Consider the following 23,747-nt stretch of genomic DNA (forward strand, 5'->3'; position numbering starts at 1 on the left):
TCTATATCTCTTAAATCTCTTCCTTAATAGAGCTTCTGGCCAGAAATTCATACCTTAAAACAAAAGATTTTTTTCCTAAGGAGTTACTTTTTTTTCCTCTTGCCGGGATTATTATGTCCTCCTAACTAGCATCTCCCTCCGTTCCTCCCATCACTCCAATCCCTATTCTTTTTCTACTCTTTGGTTCTCTCCCTAAAACGTGAGGTGATAATCGTGTCATGCCCTGTCTTGAAATCCTCTGATGGCTTTCCATCTCACGGCAGTGTTTTTATTCCCCAAACAATTCAAAAGAGTATTTAAGAGAAGACTAAAATAATTGTGTGACACTGAGTCCAACATAATTTTTTTTAATCTATATAATTTATGAGTGTGTTTCCCAAAGCATTTCCCGCGGCCCCTTTTCTGCCACTACACATCCCTGGGGATTAGAACAGCGGTGTCAGCCTGCCTGGGTTTGAGCCAGCCTGGTCATGTGATCCCACATCCATAAAATGGGGACGGCAAGAGCGGCCACCTTAAAGATGTGTGATGAGAATTAAATGAGTTGATAGGCGGAAGGTGCTCAGCAAGACAGGCAGTACATTAAAAGGTGGTGATTGTTTCAATTATTTTTGTGACACATTTTAGGAACAAAGTCCTACAGGATCTGGTTAAAATTCCCTAGCCAGATATCTTAAACCCTTCAAAAGCTGACTCCCACCAGCCCTTCCACACCCCTACTCCACACCCCACCCCAGCCAGGACCCCTCCACACACAAAGGAAGCAGCGCACATGAACCCTGCCCTTCCCTGAAAATTCCACGTTCCTTCCTGTTTCTGTACCTCAGCATGGGTTGTTCCCTTTGCTTTGTTGCTTGTTTGTCCTAGTCTCCAAACTCTAGGGCTTCTGGGAGCAGGGACCCTATTACATTCGGCTTCCCAAGGCTTGACTATATTTGCTTAACCAGGTGAACCAGGCCTGGCTCTCTGGATGCCATGTGAAATGGCAAGAAATTGATGCATTCCAGACCAGACAGGACCTTCAAAAAGTTTACCGGATGGATAGATGTCATTATACATTTGTCAAAAACCACAGGATGCACAAAACCAAGAGTGAACCATAATGTAAACTACGGGCTTTGGGTGACAACGATGTATTAACATGGGTTCATCAGCAGTAACAAATGCTCCGCTCCGGGGCTGGATGCCAACGCCGAAGGAGGGTATGTATGGTAGTGGGTGGAGGCGGGAGGTATATGGAAGCCACCGCTTTCCACTCAGTTTTGTTTTAAACCTAAAACTGCTTTGAAAAATAAAATTATTTTTAAATTATCAAATAACATTAAGTGGCAAAACACAAATTGTAATTAACGTAGAATGTACGTTAAATTAAAGTTAATTTTCCTTCCTCATATAAAGCTATTATGAAGTCTGGGATACACCTAGAAAACTAAAAAAAAAAATGAAAAAGACTAAACATTTTGTTATATTTTAGATGGATTTCCACTTTCTCCTCTAAAGCACCATCAGCTCTACTTGGAAAATGACTCCACCTCAAAGCGAAGCAGACCCTGTGTTCGCCCTCCCACTTCTGCCTCTGTCTGGGTGGAGCAGGCATTCCTCTTCAGGGCGTGGATGCACAAAAGAAGAACCAAGGGTTAGATTGATCTGTCTCACCCTTTAGTTCAGAAGTAGCTACAGGATTGCTTCATAAAAGGCAATACCTTCAACATCATCTGTCGCAGAACAAAAGCGTACAATTAAAAAAGAAAGCGACTTGTTCTAATGCGGAGGCACCTGTTTGGGGCATATCGAAAAAAAGCCAGCATGACACACACCCCCACCTTAGCTTTAGAAGCTCAATCTCGCTGCAACACGCACTTGACAGCACAATCTGGACCTCACTGCTTTATCCTTTATGACAACTGTTTGGGGATAATCCAGGGTTGACCTTTGCCCTTTTGCTCCTAGAAATAATGGTCTGCTGAGAGTAATTATTACCATACACACGTCCAACACGCCTCACCTTGCACCTTACTAGCTCTACCTGGTGACATGCAGGGATGGCTTCTCAGCCCCCAAGAATGGTGCCTACTCTTTCCCACCCTTGGATCGTCAAAAACCCAGTTCCCCGTGCCCAGGACGACCTTGCCTTCCTTTCCACCTGCTGGACTCCTGTGTGTCCTTCGAGTTGCTGTTCAGAGCAAACGCTCTGTGTACCTTGCACGGAGGTCTCCCCGCGGCCAGGGCCGCGGTGCTCAGTGGGGTAGCATCTCGGCCTGGACTGAGTTCAGTCTTCACTGTTCACTTAAGTGCCGGATTCCCCTACTTGTCTTTGCATATTTTAAAGACAAAACTGACCCTTGTTTATCCTCATTTCATCGAGCCCTAAAGCAGTGCCTGGCGCACTGCAGTGGCTCAAGATTTTCTTTTAGTGAAAACGACTCTCAGATTGGAATAACCATATGGTATTAGAGACAGCACAGCGCATCTTCCATACTGCATCTCTTTTAATATTTACAACAGCCCTCTAAGGTAAGTAAGGTGAGGGTCACTATTCCCATTTTATAGATGAGAAAACTGATGCCCAGAAGTGCAGTAACCTCCAAGGTTACCTCACTAATGTGAGAAGACTATAATCCAAATCCAAGTCCAAGACTCCAAAGCCTGCGTTTGTAATTTCTAACTACAGGCTATGCGGGCTCCCAATGCATGCTACGAATACTCAGTTACTCTAACATGAGTTACTAAGAATACTCAAAAGTAAAACCACTGCGAATATCTTTTAAATGACCTATAACTCAATTTTTTACAAGAATTTAGACCAGTTTCCAGCCCGAATGAGCTACTGTACGGTTGTTCTTTTACGCTCATGCGCATACCTATGTTTAAGTACACTCAGTGGGCTACTGACAAGCAAAAAAGGGCCAGTTATCAACCGGCAAGGTCAGAACACCTCACATGTTTATTCTACGCGTCAGCTACACACGTGTGTTGGGCAGGACAGTCTCCTACACAGGAAATTAAACTTCAAAGGAAGGCCTGATCCCTGAAACCGAAGTATAAACAACAAGACCAGCAGGAGGCAGAAGTGTTCAGGTAGAAAAGTCCGCGAGAGGGTAAGATGAGGTGGCCTGGGGAAGACGCCAGGGGGAGAAGATGCCCTTCTCTGACCCCAATTCCTTTGTGCATATGGAAAGAAAGTGGATTGTGAGTGAGGGATGAGGAAGGAGATGAAACACCATCACTTCCAACAGGCAGCACCCCGTCTTCTACATCACCCCGAGGTATTGATTGGGCAACGACGTCACAGGGCCTAGGACGATGATAGAGCTTTTCCTTGTCTTCTGGAAGGCTTGAATGTCAGGGGCCTACAGTCATTTCAGCATTGGCAACCATTTATCCACATCAGCATACCCACTACCTGATAAGCCACATAGCTCTCAAAACACAAATGCTTGCGGGGGTTACTCCCCAAGCCTCTTCTCTGCAATGTCTGTAAGACCAAAAAAAAAAAAAAAAAGCAGGGCTCACACTGCACTAAGGAAGAGTCTCATGTAAAGAGGGCTAATGTGTCTTACTGGTCAACCCTGGGTTTGCTCTAGCCCAAAGAAGTCTCGCAGCAGTACAAAGAAAACAGGGTCATAAGGAATCTTAGAAGAACAAAACCCCCATTCTGCAAGCTCCCACAAAAGGCTTCACTGGTCACATTCACTTTAAATGCTTTTTCTCCTTTCTCTTCCCGTTGAAGAAGAAAATACAGAAACAAACGAGCAAAACATAAAAGCAGCTGCATCCATCCCCTATGTGGGAGTTTTCTCCTTGATATGCAGCCAAAATGCCAAAACACCAGCTCACCCACTCGACTGCTTTAGAGACAGAAATGACTTTGGTAAGAAGCGTCTCTCATTTTTAACTCCCCCCAAACCTCCTCACAGGTGTTAACAAAAGGGAGGCCACCATCCCGTGCAAGCTGTAGGTGGTGTCCTTGCTTCTCACACCAGAGCAGGGCCCGTTCCACCGAAGGGTGTGAGAACAAGTCTGAGGCTGAGAACGGCAGGTTTTAAGAGAGAGGTGGCTGGTCCCTTCGGTGAGTTCCTAATCACACACCCACCACACACACGCTCACCTCCCGCAACTCCAGCCTCTGGGCCACGGCCTCCAGGCACTCCTGCCCCGTGCTTTCCACCGACAGTGTGCACTCGATGACATTGCTGTCCAGCAGGCGGATCCGGGTGACAAAGCAGTTCTTACTCAGGACGTTGTAGCGCCGTGTCCGGCGGAGCTTCAGGCCGAAAGGCATGACTCAGTGGCCCCCCGGACGCCTTCCTCCTATCCTGGTGCCCCGCCGCCGAGACGGCCTCAGCAGTTTCAGGACTGGGCGATGGGGCTACCAGCTGTGCTCCTCCAGACACAGAAAGAGGTGGCCATGCCCGGTGTGGCACTCTGCAGGATGGCTGCAAACAGAAAAGCAGCAGGAAGGTCATTAGCTGGAAGGGAAGTGATGGATCCCGCGGCCCGTGTTCCACGCACGCAGCAAGGCATGAGCACCCCTCCTCCTCCCCGACAGATGAACATCCAGATTCCAGAACCGGCAAGACACTTGGGAGAGCCCATGTGCTTCATCTTTACAGCTGAAGAAACGGAGATTCAGAGAGATTAAAAGAACTCATCCAAGAGCGCACAGGCTACACGGCACGGAAGTCAAACCAATGTCTGTGCAATTTCAGTTCACATGCTTTTTTTCCACTGTACGATCCTGTCTGCTCAGGAAAGCAACAGGAGTGGAAATGAACACTGTTTTTAACTTCTAAACATATGTATTATCTCATTTCAACCTCACCAACAACCCTATGGTGTAGATCTTAGGACCCCTATTTTCCAGAGGAGAAAAGTGAGGTTCCATGGTTAACTGACTCACTGAAATTAACATTTTACCTCGTTCCTCCTCGCTCTTTTCACACTGCCCCTTTATTCTCATTAGCACTATTGGCCTTTTTTTTTTATTTAATATTTATTACTTATTTTCTCGCTTACTTTATTTCCTTAGAATGGATGGTAGAGAATGGAGGAAATACACATTTAATAGTCAGCAACTTTCTACTTTCTAAATATATTTTTAAATGTATGAATTCTTTAATGCACTTAAAATTACAACTCCTCGTCCTCCTTTTTTTCTTTTTAGCAAATATTTAGACAAATAAATAGTTAGATGTAGGGAAACACCGTAGCATCTTTTTGTTCTTTTATAAAATGCTAGATGCAAAAGCCCTGTCACCAAATTAGAGATCATTTAACTTACTAATAATGAGATTTTTCTGACACCCTGATGTCCCATCAAATGCCAGTGACGACATTATCGCCATGAGAACACGATGGTAAAACCACAGCAACAAAAGTGGCTTTACCATTCCACCCCGAGCTAGCGACGTTCTCGCCGGGAGACACGCATCTTCCGAAGAAGGCAGAAATGCCCAGACAGCCTTGATGTTCAACTTTCCGCTCTCCATAAAGCTCAGAGGACCATCTCTTACTCATGATTGCTCTGTTCACTTAATTCCCTAAGCCGGGCAAGTTCAGCCAGTTTTCACACCCTTCACCCACAGAATTACCTCTGAGCCCCCGACATTTGGAATGGACAAATATGAATAACTACTGCAGGAATTCTTGAATAAATAAATAAAATGGCTCCAATATTTAGCAACCACTCCGTGTCAGTACCCCAGGCCTCAAGCAGGTTGTCAGGGCACAACCCTACAACACAGCAAAACACACGCCCCACACTCCCTCCGCCAGTCGTTGATGCCCTGCCTTCGGCACATTCCTGAGCATGACAGGTATGTTTTATGATGGCTTAAAATACACATGCTAGTAGAGACGTTGGCTTGGTAAAATATATTAACATTTCTAAATCACTTTATGTTGGCAGAGTATCATGTTTACCTCCAAGGTAGGCCAACCTGATGGTCTGATATCTACAAAAAGAAATATGGAGGGACCCACCCAAAACAGGGAAAAAAAGGGCCAGAATTTAAATACAGAGCCCTTACGAATTTATCGCTCACGTGTTCCCTCAACTTGTTGAAACACAGAGCACAAAACACCAAGATTCAATTCCTACATTAGCCAGGGAGCCTCAAACGGAGAAAAATATTTGCTCTGTGGGCACGAGGCACATCTCAAATGCTGGGCCAGGCACTTTACCTTTGGGTGTGTCTCATCTTAAACACCTATGAAGGAATGTGGCTGGCTTGGTGCACATTTAGCCCAGCCACTATTAAAAACAACCCCTGCTACCTATTCCACAGGACACCATGCGTAATGCACACTTAGTGAAATAAAAAGTAAGCTGCCCCACAACGTAGATAGATGATCACAGCTTTTATAACAAATAAACAAAAACATACAAACACATGGGAAAGAATCTAAGTTCACCAAAATGATTCACTGTTATCTCAGGGCTACATAGCAACGATTTAAATAGGACCCTCGCTTTATACTTCACAGATGTTTACACTGCTCTAACATTTTACAGCTGTTTTATATAATTTTTGCAAATAAAGGTTCATGTAAAGTACATCAGCTACTGGAAACGGGTGGCTCAGGAACAGCATCATCTATCTGACAACCTGGCAATACCCCTCCTACAAAATACCTGTTTTACGTTTTTAAAAACGTTTTAAATCTTCAACTTGCAAGAAACTTCCCTGGTAAGGTATCAACAAAAAAAAAGTTACAAGAAGACTGGTCTGGTCCTTCTAAAGATCAGTGTTACAAAACAAACAAACAAACACACGAAAAACGGACAAGTGGGACTAGAAAGGGATTGCTCCAAAGCAAAGGGGATTTAGGGGTCATAAAAACAACACGCCACGTGTGACCCTTCATCAAACCCGGCTTTGAAAAAAAAAAGCTGTCGAAGCCATGGATGATCAAGGAAATCCAAACTAGAGAACAGAAATTAGATGATATTAATGTATTACTACTGTTCATTGTCTTCTGCTTTGGGTAGTGGAATTGTGGTTGCGTAGGAGAATGGCTTTAAGAGATGCCGGTGGTTGTATTTAGGGGCAAAAATGTCATGATGCCCGTAACTTACTTAGAAATGACGAAAAAACAACACACATATACACACATAAGCACATACACAAATTCAGAGTTGAAACAGGTGTGTGTACTGGTATTCATCTCACTATTCTTTTAGCTAGTTTATATACCTAAAAATGTTCATAATCAAAAGTTTAAAAAAAAAAAAAAGGCTACCCTCAATGCAGGCTCCAACCACATTTACTCCTTATGGCTTTTTTTAAATGGTGCCACCTCTTCCAATGGACTTCTCTGATCCTTTTCTTTGCCTGAACTCTCAGTCATCTGTGCTTTTTTTTTTTTAATATACCAGTCTATGTTAGAAGTATCAGCACATTTTGACTCTAAACTTCTCCATCTTTAAAACACAAAATATTTACCCAAATTAAAAGCTCATGGCATTTACACCCAGAACTTGTGTGGTCACAGAGCTATGCTGCTGGGAAAAAAACTTCCAGGCACTCATTTAAGACATTCCTTAACTTTAAGAAGGGCTACACCTAAATTATCCCAGGTAAACAACCTATTTGACACTAACCTGTAACAGTAGGGTTAGAGAAAATGATCTCTTAGTCCCTTTCGGTTTTAACATTTTAAGAGTCTATGAATTAATAACCTGTCATGTTTAAGGTCTTGAAGAATCCACAGCATGTGTGTCACCAAGACACCTTTTAAGTATCCACAGCAGCATATAGTTCTCCCTTAAACATAAGCCAGCTCTGTGCTGTATTTTAAACCCAATTCCTCTGCTTTGCCGTTGGTAGAGCAAGGATTACAATATCTCATTTCACATAATAGAATTGACTGTGAGTCTATACAAGTTCTCGGTAAAATAGTTTGGCTCCTGGCACCGTTCTGGCTCTCTCAGTATGGTTCTCTGTGGCCTCATCAATATTATAAAACCTAGAACTAACTAAATGTTGTATTCGCATAGAAAAGTCACAGGTTTATGACCCTTTAGATTTTCCTGATGAAACTGGCTTTTCAAAAGAGATCAAGGTAGGCAATCATCATCCTATTTACTATAAGGTTTTTTGTTGTTGTTGTTGTTGTTTTCATGTAAAGTGCCTTTTAAAATAGTCACTTAAAATACAGAATTTTATTTACTCTTCAGGAACACATCTGGTAAATAATATCAAGCTGCAACTGTTGCTGAAATCATGGAAGTTAAAACAAGTCTTTTTTGGTTGATATAGACAGTAAAACAATACTGACTCGTGATTTATTCTAATTTCAAAACAATCTATTAATCCTCTTTTTCTTAGGTGCATCTTGGAAAGAAAAGGAGCATCGGATAAGAGAGTTGGATCCTATATCCCTTTAGTGATGAGAGTAATTGAAAATAAGAAGCGAAGGTGAAAAAAATGACAGGGGAAGTGCCACAGAAGCTCTGAGCTCTCTAGCTCCAGGGTCTTTGTCTCAGTAAAGCAAATGGCAAGTGAATGTGAAAGACTCCACTGAGGAGACACTTGACAGGGAACTGTGGCTGACCTGAGTGGTTCAAAGAACTAAAGTTTACTCTTAGAAGAACATGGACAAGCCTCCAAGCAAGAATCGGTTTTAACCAGAGAGGCCTGGGGTCAATGCTAAGCCATTTGTCCTCTCTCAGCCTCAGTTTACTCATCTGTAAAAATAGTATCTACTCTACCTGTTTGTGAGAAGTAAATGAGACATTATTTCTGGCGGGGCACCCAGTAGATGTAGACACAACCCTTTCCTGTCCCCCCTCATAGTAAGCTAGCAAACTCAAAAAAGAGCAAAGCAGGTGTGAAAAGAAGGATTTGAGTATCTTACCACCACCTACTGTGGAGAAAGTCTTTAAAAAAATAAATAAATAAATAAATAAAAGGCAAAGCAAAGAATGCAGAGTGTAACATGAAGCTATGACGATGCCATGGGGAAAATGACCGAGTGTAAAAATGAACCATGCATCCTCCTAGAACTGCCACCTTGCAATCCCCCCAAACTCTGACCTGGAGCACAAAGGAGCCAGTCGCCAGCTGAAGCGTCCCATTATGAGCCCGTCCTGAGTGGCTAAGAAGACTGTAGCCTTCTTATCTCAATAATGGGTATAGAGTCTGCTGTTGGCAACAGTTCTTTCCTGGGAGTGGAAAACTGGTTCCAAATTGCCTTTGGGATAATAATCTGCCTGGCTGTGTTGCTGCAGCTGATGGCACGGTGCAGTCTCCCTCACGCCAGAGAAGCTCCCGTGTGCATCTTAGCTCCCACTTAGGATCCTGAAGGGAAACGTCTGTGTCAGACTCAGCTCTGTGTTCTCCTGTAAACCTTGAGATGGAACTTTACACATGGCAGGAAGCTAAATAAATATTTGTCATCATGATGAAAGAAAGAATGAATCCTGAAAGAGTTGGTTTTTTGATGCCAAGGGAGGGCAGAGCCTCCTGGTGACTTCAGTGACACTTGAGGAATTTGGAGCCTTAGACAGGTCTGACTTTAGGACGTTTAAGAGAGGCTTAAGCTATGGAGAGCGGGAATAAAAAGTTACTTTACGGGGGGAAAAAATTGAACAGAGATTTCTAGAAGAACATTCCCACCATATGAGTGTCCCTTTGCCAGACCTTGATGTGTTTGATACTGGGGGGGTCACAAAGGCCAGAGGTGCCACATCCCATGGACGTTCCTTGCAAAAACTACAGTGGAACTCCCAATGTGATGAACGGTGTTCTGATGTGCCCATGACTCTGAAAGCAATATGCTGGATGTTTGCTCTGTAAATGCCACACGTACAAAATATGCTACAGTGGGAGAAACATACAGAAAAGCTTCACAGTCACTTCTAAAACCCACTCCTGACTAGTCAATCAGCTTCCTAAAATCACTAATATGTAAGTTTCCATCTTTAACTACCAGCTGTGGACTTCTGGTATCTTGTACTCTCATTTTTCCCTAAACAACTCGATGAAAAAACCTGTAAATCTGAAAACACAAAGCGAAGACAGCTTTCTCATGACATAGAAAAAGTCACTTGGCTAATCTAATAAATCTTTAAATATGATGGATAAGAAGTAGAGCGATCATTTGTAGTATCAACCAAATACAGCTTGAGCCTCTGTATTGACTTACCTGTACAGTCTTTAGAAAAATGAAAGACGTAACTTAAAATCCAAATCTTAAACATGGTCATCACACTTTCTTTTTACTTCCCATGCTGTGTTATTTATACTTGCCTCAAATTTTTTTTTTTCCTTCTAAAGGTCTGAAACCACTAACAGACGCTAAGTGCTGTTCACTTGCATTCTATATTTACCAACAGTCTCTGGAATTTCTCCAGCGTTCCATATTATTACAACTCCCGAGCACACCTCACGGAACTATGTAACCCGCGTCTGGGTGTGAGAAAGGAAAAATTGATGCAACTAGTCCAATCCTGTGTATAAACCTGCATAAGGCACAGCTCGGTTTTGAAAAATACTGTTATTTTCCTAAGGAGAATTTTTAAAAGGGATGGGGTGGGAGGAGATGGAGAGAAAAAGAGGCGTGAGAATGTCTTCTCTGATTTCCTCCTTAAAGAAGAACAGGAAAAAAGTCAGGTTTGTTTTTCTGTGTGTGAAAATCTGACTATGATTTATGGCTATAGAATACTCAAAGTATTTCCATACACCGAATTCTTTTTAGCCAAGTAAAATTTTTGTATAACGTTTAACACGCAAGCCCCTAACTTTTAAATTAACTACAACAACAAAAGCAGAATGGTCCCATTTTAAAATTTCTTCATTTTTCACCTATTAACTCACTTTCAAACATTCTGCGGTGAGACAGAAATTATCCAAACAACACATTTTCCAACTTTCCTGTCCACTGGCCATGTACACAACCTTCCAAGCATTTCTTAAGCTACATCTGAAGTTAGAAGATCCTGCTACATTGTGCCCATTGGGGTGACACCTCACAAAAGGTGGCAACTCAACAACCTCGTCTATGCAGAAGGTCACTGAAAACCAGGAAATGGAGCCAAAACATCCTTGGAACGGGCAAATACCACAAAGCTCTTGATTCCAACATTCAGGAAACAAAAACACCCTCACAGCTGATGAACTCTTACGTGCAGTTCTTGGGTCTTGCTTTGTAGCCCTCAGCAGATTTCAAGGAGACAAGGAAAAGCACACTGATGACATAAAAATAGCCATGAGGGAGGTGACAGGTAAACTATCAAAATAAGCACTGCACAGCATGGAAGGCTGTGTCAAAAAAAAGCTCTGGAGTAAATAGAAACAAATAATATCAGCATACTCTAGTTAAGAAGGCAGAAAATCAATATATTTTCAAAAAGTCCTATCCATGATGGTTAAAAATCACACACACACACACACACACACACACACACACACGTTGAGAGGTAAAGCTTCTGTTACCTGAATCACTGTTTCTCCAAACAAGGCCCCATCTTATTCTCCTGCTGTAAAGTCAGAAGCAAAAACAGTCCCACAAAGCATCAAAGGCTGAGATTTTTTTTCAACCGAGGAGGAAGAGAGGGCTGCAGAAGGCTTTTACTCTGGGAGGACACGAGTTTGACCCCCCAACCACACAAACACACACACACACAGTAACTGTTTAAAAAATCATGTTCCCAGCTCTCACTTTGAGGTTTCTAAGGAGACACGATCTTTCCCTAAGGATCTTAAAAATGCAAGAGTTTTCGTTTTTGACTTTCCTGAAACCTTTCTGGCATTCGACATACATCTTGAATATTTATGGATAAAATAATGTTTTCTAGGATTCACTTTAAAATAATGGGGCAGGGGGATTGTGCAGGGTGCCGACGAAGCAGCACTGGCATCAGCTGACAGCTGTTGAAGACGAAACAGGTTATGTCAGGCTCACCCCCCTGTCTACAGTTTTGCACATGTTCGAAATTTTCCATATCAAAAACTTGGGTGTTTTTTGGTTTGTTTTTTTAAATAAAGAAGTATTTCTTAAATGGAACTTTGTCAAGTAACCTGGTAAAACAGATAACAGGTCCACTTTGCAGAGAGGTATGTTACAGGGGAAAAAAAAGGTTCAGAATTTTTCCTCCAACTGAATCTTCTTGCCCTTCCAAAATAAAACTTTCCTTTAACTAAATCAAACTGACAGTAAGAGTTTTTCATTTCATTTTCCAAAGATGGCAGAAAAAATTATTTTTGTAGGTACGGTGACAAGCTGGATACATGCAAAGAACGACTGACCAGGCTTAAGATAAGGAATTCCTCCCTGTCCAACGTGCACAATCAACTATCAGAATACCTGACTCTGGCTTCTTTCTCAAAGGAGCCTTCTCTGTCTCGTCATGCCAGGAATGCTTTGTCCTAAAAGACTCCACCCTTCTTTGAGACCTAGAATCTGCAACTCTCCGATTCCAGTTCTTTTTGCTGTCTCTGTCTACACCCATGGTGATGTGTGTCCCAGAATGGCAGAGCTAATCACAGCCAGGAGCCAGAATGGGGAATTCCCACAAGTGTCAGGCACTAAGAAGGCATAAGGAGCACCTCCATTTCCAAAGCCGATACAGAGATGAGGGTCCTCTGCTGAGTGTTATCGCCAACAGTCCTATTGCCCTCAGGCTATTCCTAACGCCCACCCCCCCACCCCCCATTTTACAGATTAGGGCACTGAGGTTAAAAAGGTTAAGAACTTGCCCAAGAACATACAGATACTAATGAGGTTACCTGACTCCATGTTCTTACTCAAGGAACATCCTAAAACTACCCAGAAATGGGATGGGAAACTACAACCTGGTGACATCAAAATAACCATGACAAGAGCAGGCCACCAACTTCTAGAAGGAAGACTGCGACACCCCATCAGCAATCCACCTTCGCTCACCCACAGTGGACTTTATTCAGATACGGCAGAGACGGACTCGGAGGCTGCTGACCTGTTTTCAGCCCAGGATGTTCTATCCGGAGGGCATGCATGGCACAGGACGGGGCCCTGCCCCTGCCACAGCACCACGGTCACCCCCACCTCACCTAGTGCCTCTTACCTCGACGGCTTGCCCTCTACAGCACTGCTCTGTGCGGCACACTGGGCTACTCCTAGCACGTCGCATACAACCTCCTCAAAAACCAATTTCAAAAACACAACCACGAGAGCAACCAGAGAGGTTTTCCAGCCTGACCGTGTGACTCACTCATCAGAACAGAAGAAACACTCCGAGGGCAAACACACCTTTAAATTGCTTCGCCCTCCTCTGCGACGTGTGGCATGAAGGGACGACACTGATGAAGAGAGGGGCTCTCCGTGAGAGAGGCTGCTGCGAGTGACCTCCCTCAGCAAAATTTTCCACACCTCCCTTCCCCCCCTCCTTCCTTCCTGGCCATGCCTGAGTTCCCTCAGCTTCCCTCACAGGTCCAGGGCTTTCGGATGGGAGGACTCATCTGTGTCACTTCCTATCCAAACACGAACAGCAGCCAAGCATCTCTGCCAATTCTCTCCAACTGGATCCCAACACGCACCCAAGCTTCCCTGGGTCCATCAGCTTATTCCTTGGTTTCTCGAGCCCCGCCGGCCAGCCTCACCCAGACGCAGAGTAATTTCCATGCATAAACCACTTGCAAGCTGTATAACCAGGGCTCAGAAGCTGCCTCCCTTTTCTGCATGTATGACGTGGGGGTGATAACATAGAGTTGCTGAGACGATTATAGGAGTGTTTGCTCTCGCTGCCCTTATTATTTTTTTATTATTTCATTTTTATTATTTCACCCAGTATTGCAGGAAGCCTGAGGAAACACAGAGTACCTGCTAAGTGGCACAGAGTAAAAACTGCTTTCCAGCAAGCCCACGGTTAGAGGAATCCTTAAGTCAAGGCCGTTCCTCATAAGGAGATGAAACGTGAATGCGCACGAGCAAGTGCAGGTCCCACCGACTGGGAACCGTGACACGGTCCCCAGTGTGTTTCAGATATGCGACCACTCCAGTGACTCAGGCATACGACGAAGTGGGCTCTGAAGTGTTATAATGCAATCGCTTCTGCGGAGCCAAGACGCTGAATCAGAGGGGAGAGAGAATGAAAACAGGTATGAACTAGTGTCAGCTGTTAGAGTTGCATAATCTCAACTGATGTAACCACATGTTAATTACTAATGGGAGAAAACAAAACTGCTCAACCAAGATGCTCATGCGACATGTAGGTACTTTCATGCAGACAGACTACAAACACGCATGCACGCACATGCATGGCAAACCCATCAGGACTGTCCTTTCTTCTCTCTGTCCCCTGTACGGCAGGAAGACAGACAGACACACACACACACACACACACACACACACATGCACGCACAAGCACACATGCTAAATGAGTACTTGGAAAAATTATGTTGTACTACGCAGCTCTCAGTGACATTACGAAGAAACGACATTACCTATCTACCTCTAGTGCAAGTAAATTCACTGCTGTAAAAACCGCTTGTTAGTATACTACCATTCCTGTCACCATCGGTGACCTCGAGCTGAAGATCTGCTCAGCGCCTGCATCGGTGCTGAGCAAGCCTGGGCCTCCAGGGGCAAGAGGCTGCGTGTGGGGGTGGCTCTTGCGCCGTGGCAGATGTCTACAGCCGTCAGCTGGGAGCACAGTAAGAAACGGGACGGGGAAATGTCAAGTGCTTCGGTTCTCAAGTTGGACTCTTAGCTTTTAAAAGCTGAGAAACAATTATGTACAATTTCTGACAAACTCATATCTAATAAATACAGCAAATACTACACAAAGTAAACCTAATTCGAAAGGCTCCCTTTGCTCTCTTGATTTATATCTAGGTTTCAGAATGTTAAGGATTTCAAACTTCCCGGGTGGGGGGTGGGGGGGACACCATCTACTGAAATCTTGTACATAAGCAAAAAAAAAACCTTGGGAAAATAATGCATATCTCCTCTCCCACTAGTTTGTAAGAGGGCAGGAACAACCAAGCTTTATACAGCTTTTGCAACCCCAAATCCCTTTGCACTATAATTAACACATACTCTGACTCAGCAAAGCCACTTTTTGGAAACTTTCATAGGAAATTAAAGCAATGAACCCTAAGGATGTTACGGTCAACATCGTTAGTAGCAGAGGGTAGGGGACGGAAAACACCCTGAATATCCACAGTAGAGTTATGTCCAAAGAAATCTTGGCAAAGGATATTCAGAACATTATGTAGTTATTAAAAATCAGTTAGATCTGAATCTCCACATCCAAACACATCCAGCCATTTATAAGTAGCGATGCCTTGACCACAGACCTTTACAGATGCTGGGTTACTGTCAAGATCGGTGAGTTATGATCACTGTACGTTCATGGCCAAAGGCCACACCCAAATTTTACCAGAAATCACAGCTACCATTTATGGAGCACTTCCTCCATACCAAATTCTGTACATATATCATTTCCAGTACTCCTATCACCAAAGCTGTAGTAGGCATTACTCCCACTTTACAGATGAGTAAACTGGAGCTTACAGAATTTAAGTAACTTACCTAAGACAACATACTAGCTAGCAATGGAGTTCACACAGTCTCCATTAGACCCTATGGTCTTGACCTTGCCCTCCCTCTTCTATGGTGTCTAAAAGCATGAGCCTTTATTATGACTTTTCTGTAGAGTCTGGAGGGATTCGAGGAAGTCGGTCTCTACCAAAGGAAATATAACTCAGAGCTCATGACCTGAGTTATATTTACTGACAGTGTTGTAGGCAACTACTACCAGTTACCACATTAGACAAATATCCTCTTGAGTACCTAGGGTTAGGACAATAGGAATAAAGTCGCTAGACCACCCAGGGTCGGAAAAAAAAGAAAGAACTGAGATTAGAAAGGGTGGAGGGCCAGAAACCAGTGTGCGGCTGGTGTTGGTTTTAGACACATGCCTGGCATTTACCAGTATTGTTCCTCCTGTTTCAAAAACAACCTCCCTGGATCTTCGTAATCCTCCCAGCAGTAACTAGGCCAATCTTGATACTGCAGTGCTGAACAAATAAAATAAAATGAGGGAAGTTCTCAGATATTTGTGGGATAAACTCGCATTTCCCCGAGAGGAGGGAAATCCTTTCACAATATGTACGTATATCGAAATCGCCATGATGTACATTTAAATATCTTATAATGTTACCTGCCGGGTATACCTCAATAAAGCTGAAATTTAAAAGACTTTTTTTAAAAATAATAGATACCAGAAAAAACTATATGCTTTGATATGTTCATGGATAAGTGCACAAGGGAACACAAACTGTACCACACACCTATTCCTCTTAAGGCAATTCTGGTATTAAACCAAATTTGAGTAAATTACACCCATTTCCCTAGGCATATCCATCCTACAGTCACCGATTCATGGGTGGCTCACACGTGACTAGAGAAAGGACAGGAACACAAGGGAAGGAGGAGCCAGGGAACATCTTACTGAGACGTCTCCAACACCAGCCAGACGAGAATTGAGGAAGGTGAATCAAAGACCGATAAATCCAACTATAAGAGCGACAGGCGACAAAACCTTCCTCTACCTACCCTTCGCAAATAACGTATGAGAAAGATTTGAAAGCATTTTGTCATGAGACGACAAGCTGAACGGTGACACAAAGACAAGCCAGCTGGGTGGAGTGGGGACCCTGGCTAACATGTGTAGGAAGAGAAGACAGACACTGTCAGTATGATCTGTAGGTCACATGGTCGGCTGCATTCCAAGATGGCCCTCCTAGTACGCCAAAACCCACCTCCAATAGCCCAGGCACGGTAACGAGAGCAAATGGATATGAAGCAGAGCTGGCGCCTGAAGCCCATGCCCTAAAAAGCTGTCTCCATTCAGCCCAAAGACCTTGCCCTTATAACAGAACACTCATGAATGGCACCAGGACAGAAAGCAAAGGCTCTGTATACACCACACGGCTTATTAGCTAACCGTCTAAACAGAAGAGCATCTCCACTCCAACCTGAATTTTGTACCCACCGTTGGCAATCCTCCTACTTAGAAGCCAAGAAAAGGAACTGAGAGTCTATTTTTTTGTCCCTGTTAAATTACGGTGATGTGTCAGAACAATGTCCTAACTCACATTTTTAAAAGAAATTTATTATTGCAAATATTTATCAAGGACCTACCACGGGCCAGGCACTGTGCTAAACAGCAGGGGTCAAACTATTTAAGACAGACACAGCTGTGATGTCCTCATGAAGTTCAGCTACCGTATACCATCTTTGTTGTCTCTAAAACAACTATCTGCAGTGGCATGCAAAAGAATCAAAATCACAACAGCATCCGAGCAGGGAAGTATCCTAGCCGAACACATAAAAACCACCGAATGGTACGATGGCATAAGTCTTATCTTTTTCTTAATAGAATCTGCCTTCTTTAAATGTCAGGTATCAGCATATTAAGGAATACCATTAACTTTCACTCGTACAACTCATTTCCACGGAGCGACTAGCAGCTGTCAGACACTATAGATATACAAAGATGAGTACAATGTGCTTCTTGTCTTCAAGAAGCTCATAAGCTAGTAAGGATGAATGCTTAAGCATCAGAGAGGGCAAAGGGCCTTCTCGGGAAAGAGGTTTGACAGCTGTGTTTAAGACTTTTGGCAAAAGTGACACCAAGTAATATTATCGCCTTTTCCTCCTTACGAATTTCCCCAGAATAAGCCAGACATCAGAAAAGGCTCTTGACCTCTCTACTATGTTGGAATGCATTTTGTCAAAATGAGCTTGCTGCCACTTCTCAAAATATGTAATCTGTTTTACCCTCCCACTAGGACATGCGAAGACATTGGAATTTTCTCTAATCCACGGTGTGGCTAAAGCTACTCCTAAAGATTAAAAAAGGTATGAGGAAAACCTGTGAAGATCTGGTCCTTGCCTACCTAAATAATGAGGAGGAGGAAGAGGATGGTGATGATGATGATGGTGATTAATAACTGTAACTTCAATTTACTATGGGTCAAGCACTGTACTAAGCAGTCCCAGGTCATTATGTCATTAAATGCTTATAACAGCCCTATAAGATAGGCATATTATTTGTCCTCATTTTACAGATGAGGAAACTGAAGATTGAAGAGATTAAGACTTTGCTCAAGGACACAAAGCTAGGAAGTGGCAGAGCCAAACCCAAATACCCAGTGTACTATGCCCTCCCTCAGTTCTTTCCCCATATGTGCCAATCACCTGCAGTGGGCAGGAACCCACCATGCCATTTCTGACCTCCAAGCCTTTAAGCACCGTTGCCTCTGAGAGGCCCTCCTTTCCAACTTGTCTTTGAGAACTCATATGGTGTCACTTTTCCAGGCAACTTTTCTAGACTGCTGCTCCCTAACATGTGTAGGAAGAGAAGACAGACACTGTCAGTATGATCTGATGTCTCTTCTCTGGATTTGCTCAGCCCTGGGCATAAACCCTCTCTCTCACAACCCTTATCCCAATGTGCCATTAAGTCATGAGCTGCTCAAGGTCATGAGCCATTTCATATTCAACTCTGGAGCTCCACGGCCCAGCAGAGTGCTCATGCATAGCAGGCATCAAATCGAGTGAGTTGGCGGGTTGAATAAATGAATAAGGAAATAGAACTGAAGCTAAGGGCGTACTCCAGGATAGTCTCTGGAATTAGAGATGCCCAAGTTCAAGTCCTAACTCCATTTCTTATCAATCGGTCTAATTTACTTAATCTTTCTAAGCCTTAGTGTCTCATCTATAAAATGAAGGCTAACAGTAGCACGTAGCTCAAAAGACTGTTCTGAGAATTTAGATTCAGCAGCTTAGCCCAGTAAGTGGCACATCATAGGTGTTCAATAAATGTTAGCTATTGTTGTAAAGTATAGATCAAAAACTAATGCTCTAATAATAAGTACCCAGCTCCTCTATCCCTCTAATCTCAAGGCTCTAAGCAAATAAAGGTATTCCTTCTATAATGTGGACGAGGGTGCACAAGTGATCACCTCCACAATGAATCCAGGTTCCTTTCAGAGATAAACATTTAAAGATCATTTAACTTTTCCTTTGAAGCTTTGAGAGGAATAAAAGTCTCTCCCATAACCTTGAATTTAACCTTTTCTCCAAAGACAAGCATATCCCTGGGAAGTGATGACCTAGCTCAGAATAAAGCAGCTGCTAGTGTAACACTTACCTTTGACAGAGCATTATCGGTAACTGTTATCGTGTTGATCCAGTAGGTCATTGTTAAAAATCTGTAGTCATTTCATGCCATATTCCTCAAAACATCCTTGGCAAGAAATTAGATAACAGAAGCATTTCCCATTTTGTATATATGTAAATGACAATACCATGAAAGATGTCAAAATTCATAGTTACATTTATGCAACTTTAAGACATATATAATCTGCTTAATACGGTATGAACCCCATATTCAGTGAACGATTTGCTTTTAAAATTACGTTTTCTTCAATAGGCTTTAAAAATCTACAGACTTCATTATAATGATCATGTAGGACTAGGAATGGCCTGGAAAAATTCTAAACTCAAGCCTCATTTCATGGGTTCTCCTGATACCGCAGTGTGTTATTAGTTCATGGATAAAGCTGCGGTGTAGGCGCTGAGCGGGATCCGCGGTGGCCGGTGCTGCTGCGGGATCCCAACTGCTGTTCACCAGCCTGGACAAGGCACAGCCGTAACCCCCTCTAGGCTTACCATGAAAACGCAGAACCTTAGGAAGTTGATTTTAGAAAGGACTGAAGGATGAGATTAGGATCCAAGGATTTCCCTGAGTTTAGCTCATCTAAGTAGCCTTCCATAGCAACCGTCCACCTTTTTCCCTCCATGCCTCATTTTTCTTTTATATCTCCTTGTCCAAAAAAAAAAAAAAAAAGGCTTATTTACTACACTAGATCTTATTCTAAAAAACCAGAAGATTTTGCAAGATTTTTACTTTTATAGACAATTTTAATCTATTCAGAGCCCCCATGGGATCAATGAAGATGATATAAGCTGCTATGCTGGCTCATGTTAGACCCATTTTATAAACAAAGGTTTTACATATAAGGCTATATATGTATATATACACGTGTATATGTATATATGTTAGACCCACTTTATATACGAGAGCTTTACATATAAGGCCATATATACGTATATATGTATATATGTGTGTGTGTATACACATACACACACACACACACACATATTATGAGCTGCTTAAGAGCTGCTCAAATCCAAAATATTGGCAGAATGATTTTTCTTGTAGGCATGTATCGGAGAAAATAAGAACAACTTCTAAAGCGGCGGCACTCATCTTAAGTGAAGACAACCAAATAAATTTTTGGGACACTCCACCAGTGTCCTCTGTCCCATCTCAGTGCCTTCCTTCTCTCTCTTTCCCCCCTTCTCTCTTCCTTGCCTTACGCTTTACATCAGTGATCTTGTCAGCCCTCCGGCCTGAGCTAGCGTCCCCCAAGGTTACAGAGACTGAAGATTCCTGCCATACAAACATATCCTTTAAGGCTTTCTGGTCGACACAGGAGCAAGCCCTGGGTCTACTTCTCTTTACCTGCTGTTTTAACCAAATTAAACGGTGAGCTCCATTGTGTTCCGTTATCTAACTTTAAGAAGTTAGAGCTGTTTGTTTCTGGACATTTTAGTAACTGGTCATACTGAGGAAGCTCTTACACGTAGAAGAGAGAGAGAACCAAAGCTAACGAAATACTTGGAAGTCTAAAGGAAGTCTAAAGGCCTCTCATGATATTTTTAAGGGCAAGAGTCACTATGATACTAGTGGATGGGAGAGAGGGGATGAGGGAGGGTGAGTCTGTTCCTTGATGAGATTCAGGGAGAAGAAGTATAATTAGCAATGCTGACCATGTGTCATCGTCACCACAAGTGAACTTGAGGGAAAGAGATGCCTGCAAGACCTGGAATTCCTCTTGTCCGACTCATAAAACTAAACGGGTCTTGGAGATTACTTCACGACTCACTTTGGATCAAGCAGTAACTGTCTAAAAACTGGGACAAGCAATTGTGGTCAGATGTAGTGTCTCTTCCTAGCCTTAGCCCAAAAAGGGCTAAATAAAGACACATCCAGTTACTCATTAAGGTTAAAAAAATGTAAATGAATTATAATAATTAAGAGCTTGGGTTTTGAAGTAAAAGAGACTTGAATTGGAATTTGAAAAGTTTGAGTTTAAACAAACTAAAATCTTGGGCAAACTACTGAAATCTCTGAGCCAGTTTCCTCTCATATAAGATGAAAATAACAGGAATTAAGCGTTTTTGGAAGGATTCAGTGAGATAATGCACGTAAAGCAGTTATCAGAGTATCTGGACCACAAATAAGTGCCTAATAAGTTATCTATTATTATAGCTCTTCCAAGCAGAGGAAAGATGGTAAAAAATTAACACTCGAGAAAGAAAAAGATGTGAAAGGTGATACTAATAACTAAAATGTATTTGATACTTTCTGAAAAATAATTAAATAGTTGACACTTAAACAACACCAGTTTGAACTATGTCGGTCTACTTATACATGAATGTTTTTCAACAAATACAGACAGAACTGTAAATTGTTTTCTCTTCTTTATGATTTTAATGTTTTCTCTACCTTACTTCATTGTAAGAATACAGTGTATATACACGTAACATACAAAATATGTGTTAATCAACTGTTTATGTTAGTGGTAGGGCTTCTCGTCAATAGTAGACTATTAGTAGTTACATTCTGGGGGAGTCAGAAGTTATATATGGATTTGACTATGTGGGGTGTGGGGGGTGGCTGGAGCCCCTAACTTCTGCACTGTTCAAGGGTCAATTGTAATATTAAGGTGAAGAATAAGAATTAAATGGTTAAAAATCTCAGTAACTCGAAGGGGTCCAAATAAGAAATAATGCAGCATTAATCCACTTCAGGAGAAAATGTATTTGGAGAAGACTTAAGTTATCAAATTAAGATGAGGCAGGAAAAACACTTTTTGAAATAGTTATGATATGCTATTTTAACATATTTTTCACACCCACAGATAAACAACACTTCATGTTTCTTTCCTAAACACAAAAATAAAACTCTCCTGGCATTTTTGGTCCTGAGCTTACAATGTACTCAGTAATTTTCCATTTCACTTTTGTGCTCACAGATTTAGAAGTGCACCTCGGTTCTTAACAAAAATATTTATGCTCTGAAGTATTTATTGCTTCTGCATAACTAGGTCCCAGCGTAGAGATGAGAAAGGTATCTGAGAGGAAATGTGGAATAATAGTGTGCAAAGTGTTCTAGAGCAGAAGGTCAAACGATGGAACATACTTTATAACTGTAACAGGATAGGGCTGGAAACAGAGTTGAGGCTTAGCCCAGCCCTGCCCCGGGAGCTCAGCCCACGTCCTCAAGGCAAGGAATTCCGGCTCCAGTGCACACGACTGCACGCCTGACCAACACCAAGGCTGGAGCCCCTCAGGGGAAAATGGGTGACTATTATGTGCCCAGCTCCCAAAACTTCAAACAGATTAGCAGATCATGGGTTTTCCGCTTCTTTTTTTAGGCAATGCCTTGATTTGCAAATGAAACATTATGATACAAGCTGGACTGACTTGTATGACTTCTACGTGACACCCGCAGTCCCAAATCCTGGGACACCTAAAGTGACCAGGGAACATGATTTGAAAGGACAAACTAAATGAGAGCTTAAGGAAGATTTGAAAATCTTCAAGAAAAATTTATCTAAAACATGTACATTTCCATCATTCAGCTTTAACTTGATCTATTATTATACAGAACTGCTTTGGTAAATCATAAAAATCCTATACAAAAATATACCCGTTTTTGTGATTAAACTACTGGGAAAAGGAATAGTAGAATTCAATTATTCAATCGATCTAGCTCGGTTTAAGTGTAAGAAAACAAAATTATTAAAGTGCCAGAAGAAAATACATTACAAATATGAAGGTAGAGAAAAGTCTTTCCTAAATAAGATCAGAAACCATATCGGATTTTAGTACATAATTTAAAATGCCTGTATGGCTAAAGACAACATAAAGTGGGTTAGAAGACAACCATCTGAGAAAAAATACTTACAACATATCTAACAGACGAAAAGTTAGTATCAAAAAAAAAAAAAAAATCCAGTAAGAAACTACAAAAAAAAAAAAAAAGAACAGTTTATAGCTGAAAGAGGGCTAAGAGGCATATGAAGATATTCAACTTCACTATCAATAAAATATAAATTAGATATGCATGCAGCCTTTTTTTTTTAATCACTCATGCTGGAAAATAAAAATTAGAGGCTGATCATTGCCAGTGCTGATGAAGAAGACATGGAAGTGTTTTTTATTGGACTATACATAGGTACGACATTTTTAAGGGGATATTTGGCGTTACCTGTAAAATCTTAAGTGTGTATGACCTTGAACCCAGTAATTCCACTTCTAGGAATCTATCTTATAAGGTTCCACATGTAACCCTGTGAAAAGATGTTCACCTCCGCATTATTTATAAGAGGGCAAACTGGATATAGCTAGGAGGTTGTATGGAACACGGTGTGAACCTTTAAAAGAACTAGAACCTGTTCACACTCACACAGCCGGGAGATGACCACATAGCTGACTGGCAAAAGCAGGTGCAGCACTATGCACCGTATAATTTCCTTTCTAATTTGCTTCCTGAAACTTTCTCTACATTTCATTTTATGTACGTATAAACGTTCTGGGAGGACATACTCAAACTGTCAGTTGTTGGTGGGGTGAAAAGGGGAGAATCCAAAACTACATCAGCACACTGTTCCCAATTTAAT

The 23,747-nt window shown here is 42.2% G+C and overlaps 1 protein-coding gene across 7 annotated transcripts in view; it reads right to left on the reverse strand.

Annotated features, from left to right (window-relative positions):
* Positions 1-23,747, reverse strand: part of PTPN14 (protein tyrosine phosphatase non-receptor type 14) — a 148,707-nt gene that overhangs the window by 86,372 nt on the left and 38,588 nt on the right. For 4 of the 7 annotated variants that reach the window (XM_039881211.1, XM_039881213.1, XM_039881209.1 and 1 more), the window contains one exon: positions 4,109-4,436. In XM_039881211.1, the coding sequence (XP_039737145.1) occupies positions 4,109-4,282 (174 nt within the window). In that variant the 5' untranslated portion in view covers positions 4,283-4,436. Of the gene's footprint in view, positions 1-4,108; positions 4,437-13,233; positions 13,365-13,803; positions 14,051-23,747 lie in introns of those variants that run through there. The other 3 variants (XM_039881212.1, XM_039881210.1, XM_039881214.1) reach the window with 2 other exon arrangements.

This window comes from Pteropus medius, unplaced genomic scaffold, assembly GCF_902729225.1.
Source record: "Pteropus medius unplaced genomic scaffold, Ma_sr-lr_union100, whole genome shotgun sequence".
Classification (NCBI taxonomy): Eukaryota; Metazoa; Chordata; class Mammalia; order Chiroptera; family Pteropodidae; genus Pteropus; species Pteropus medius.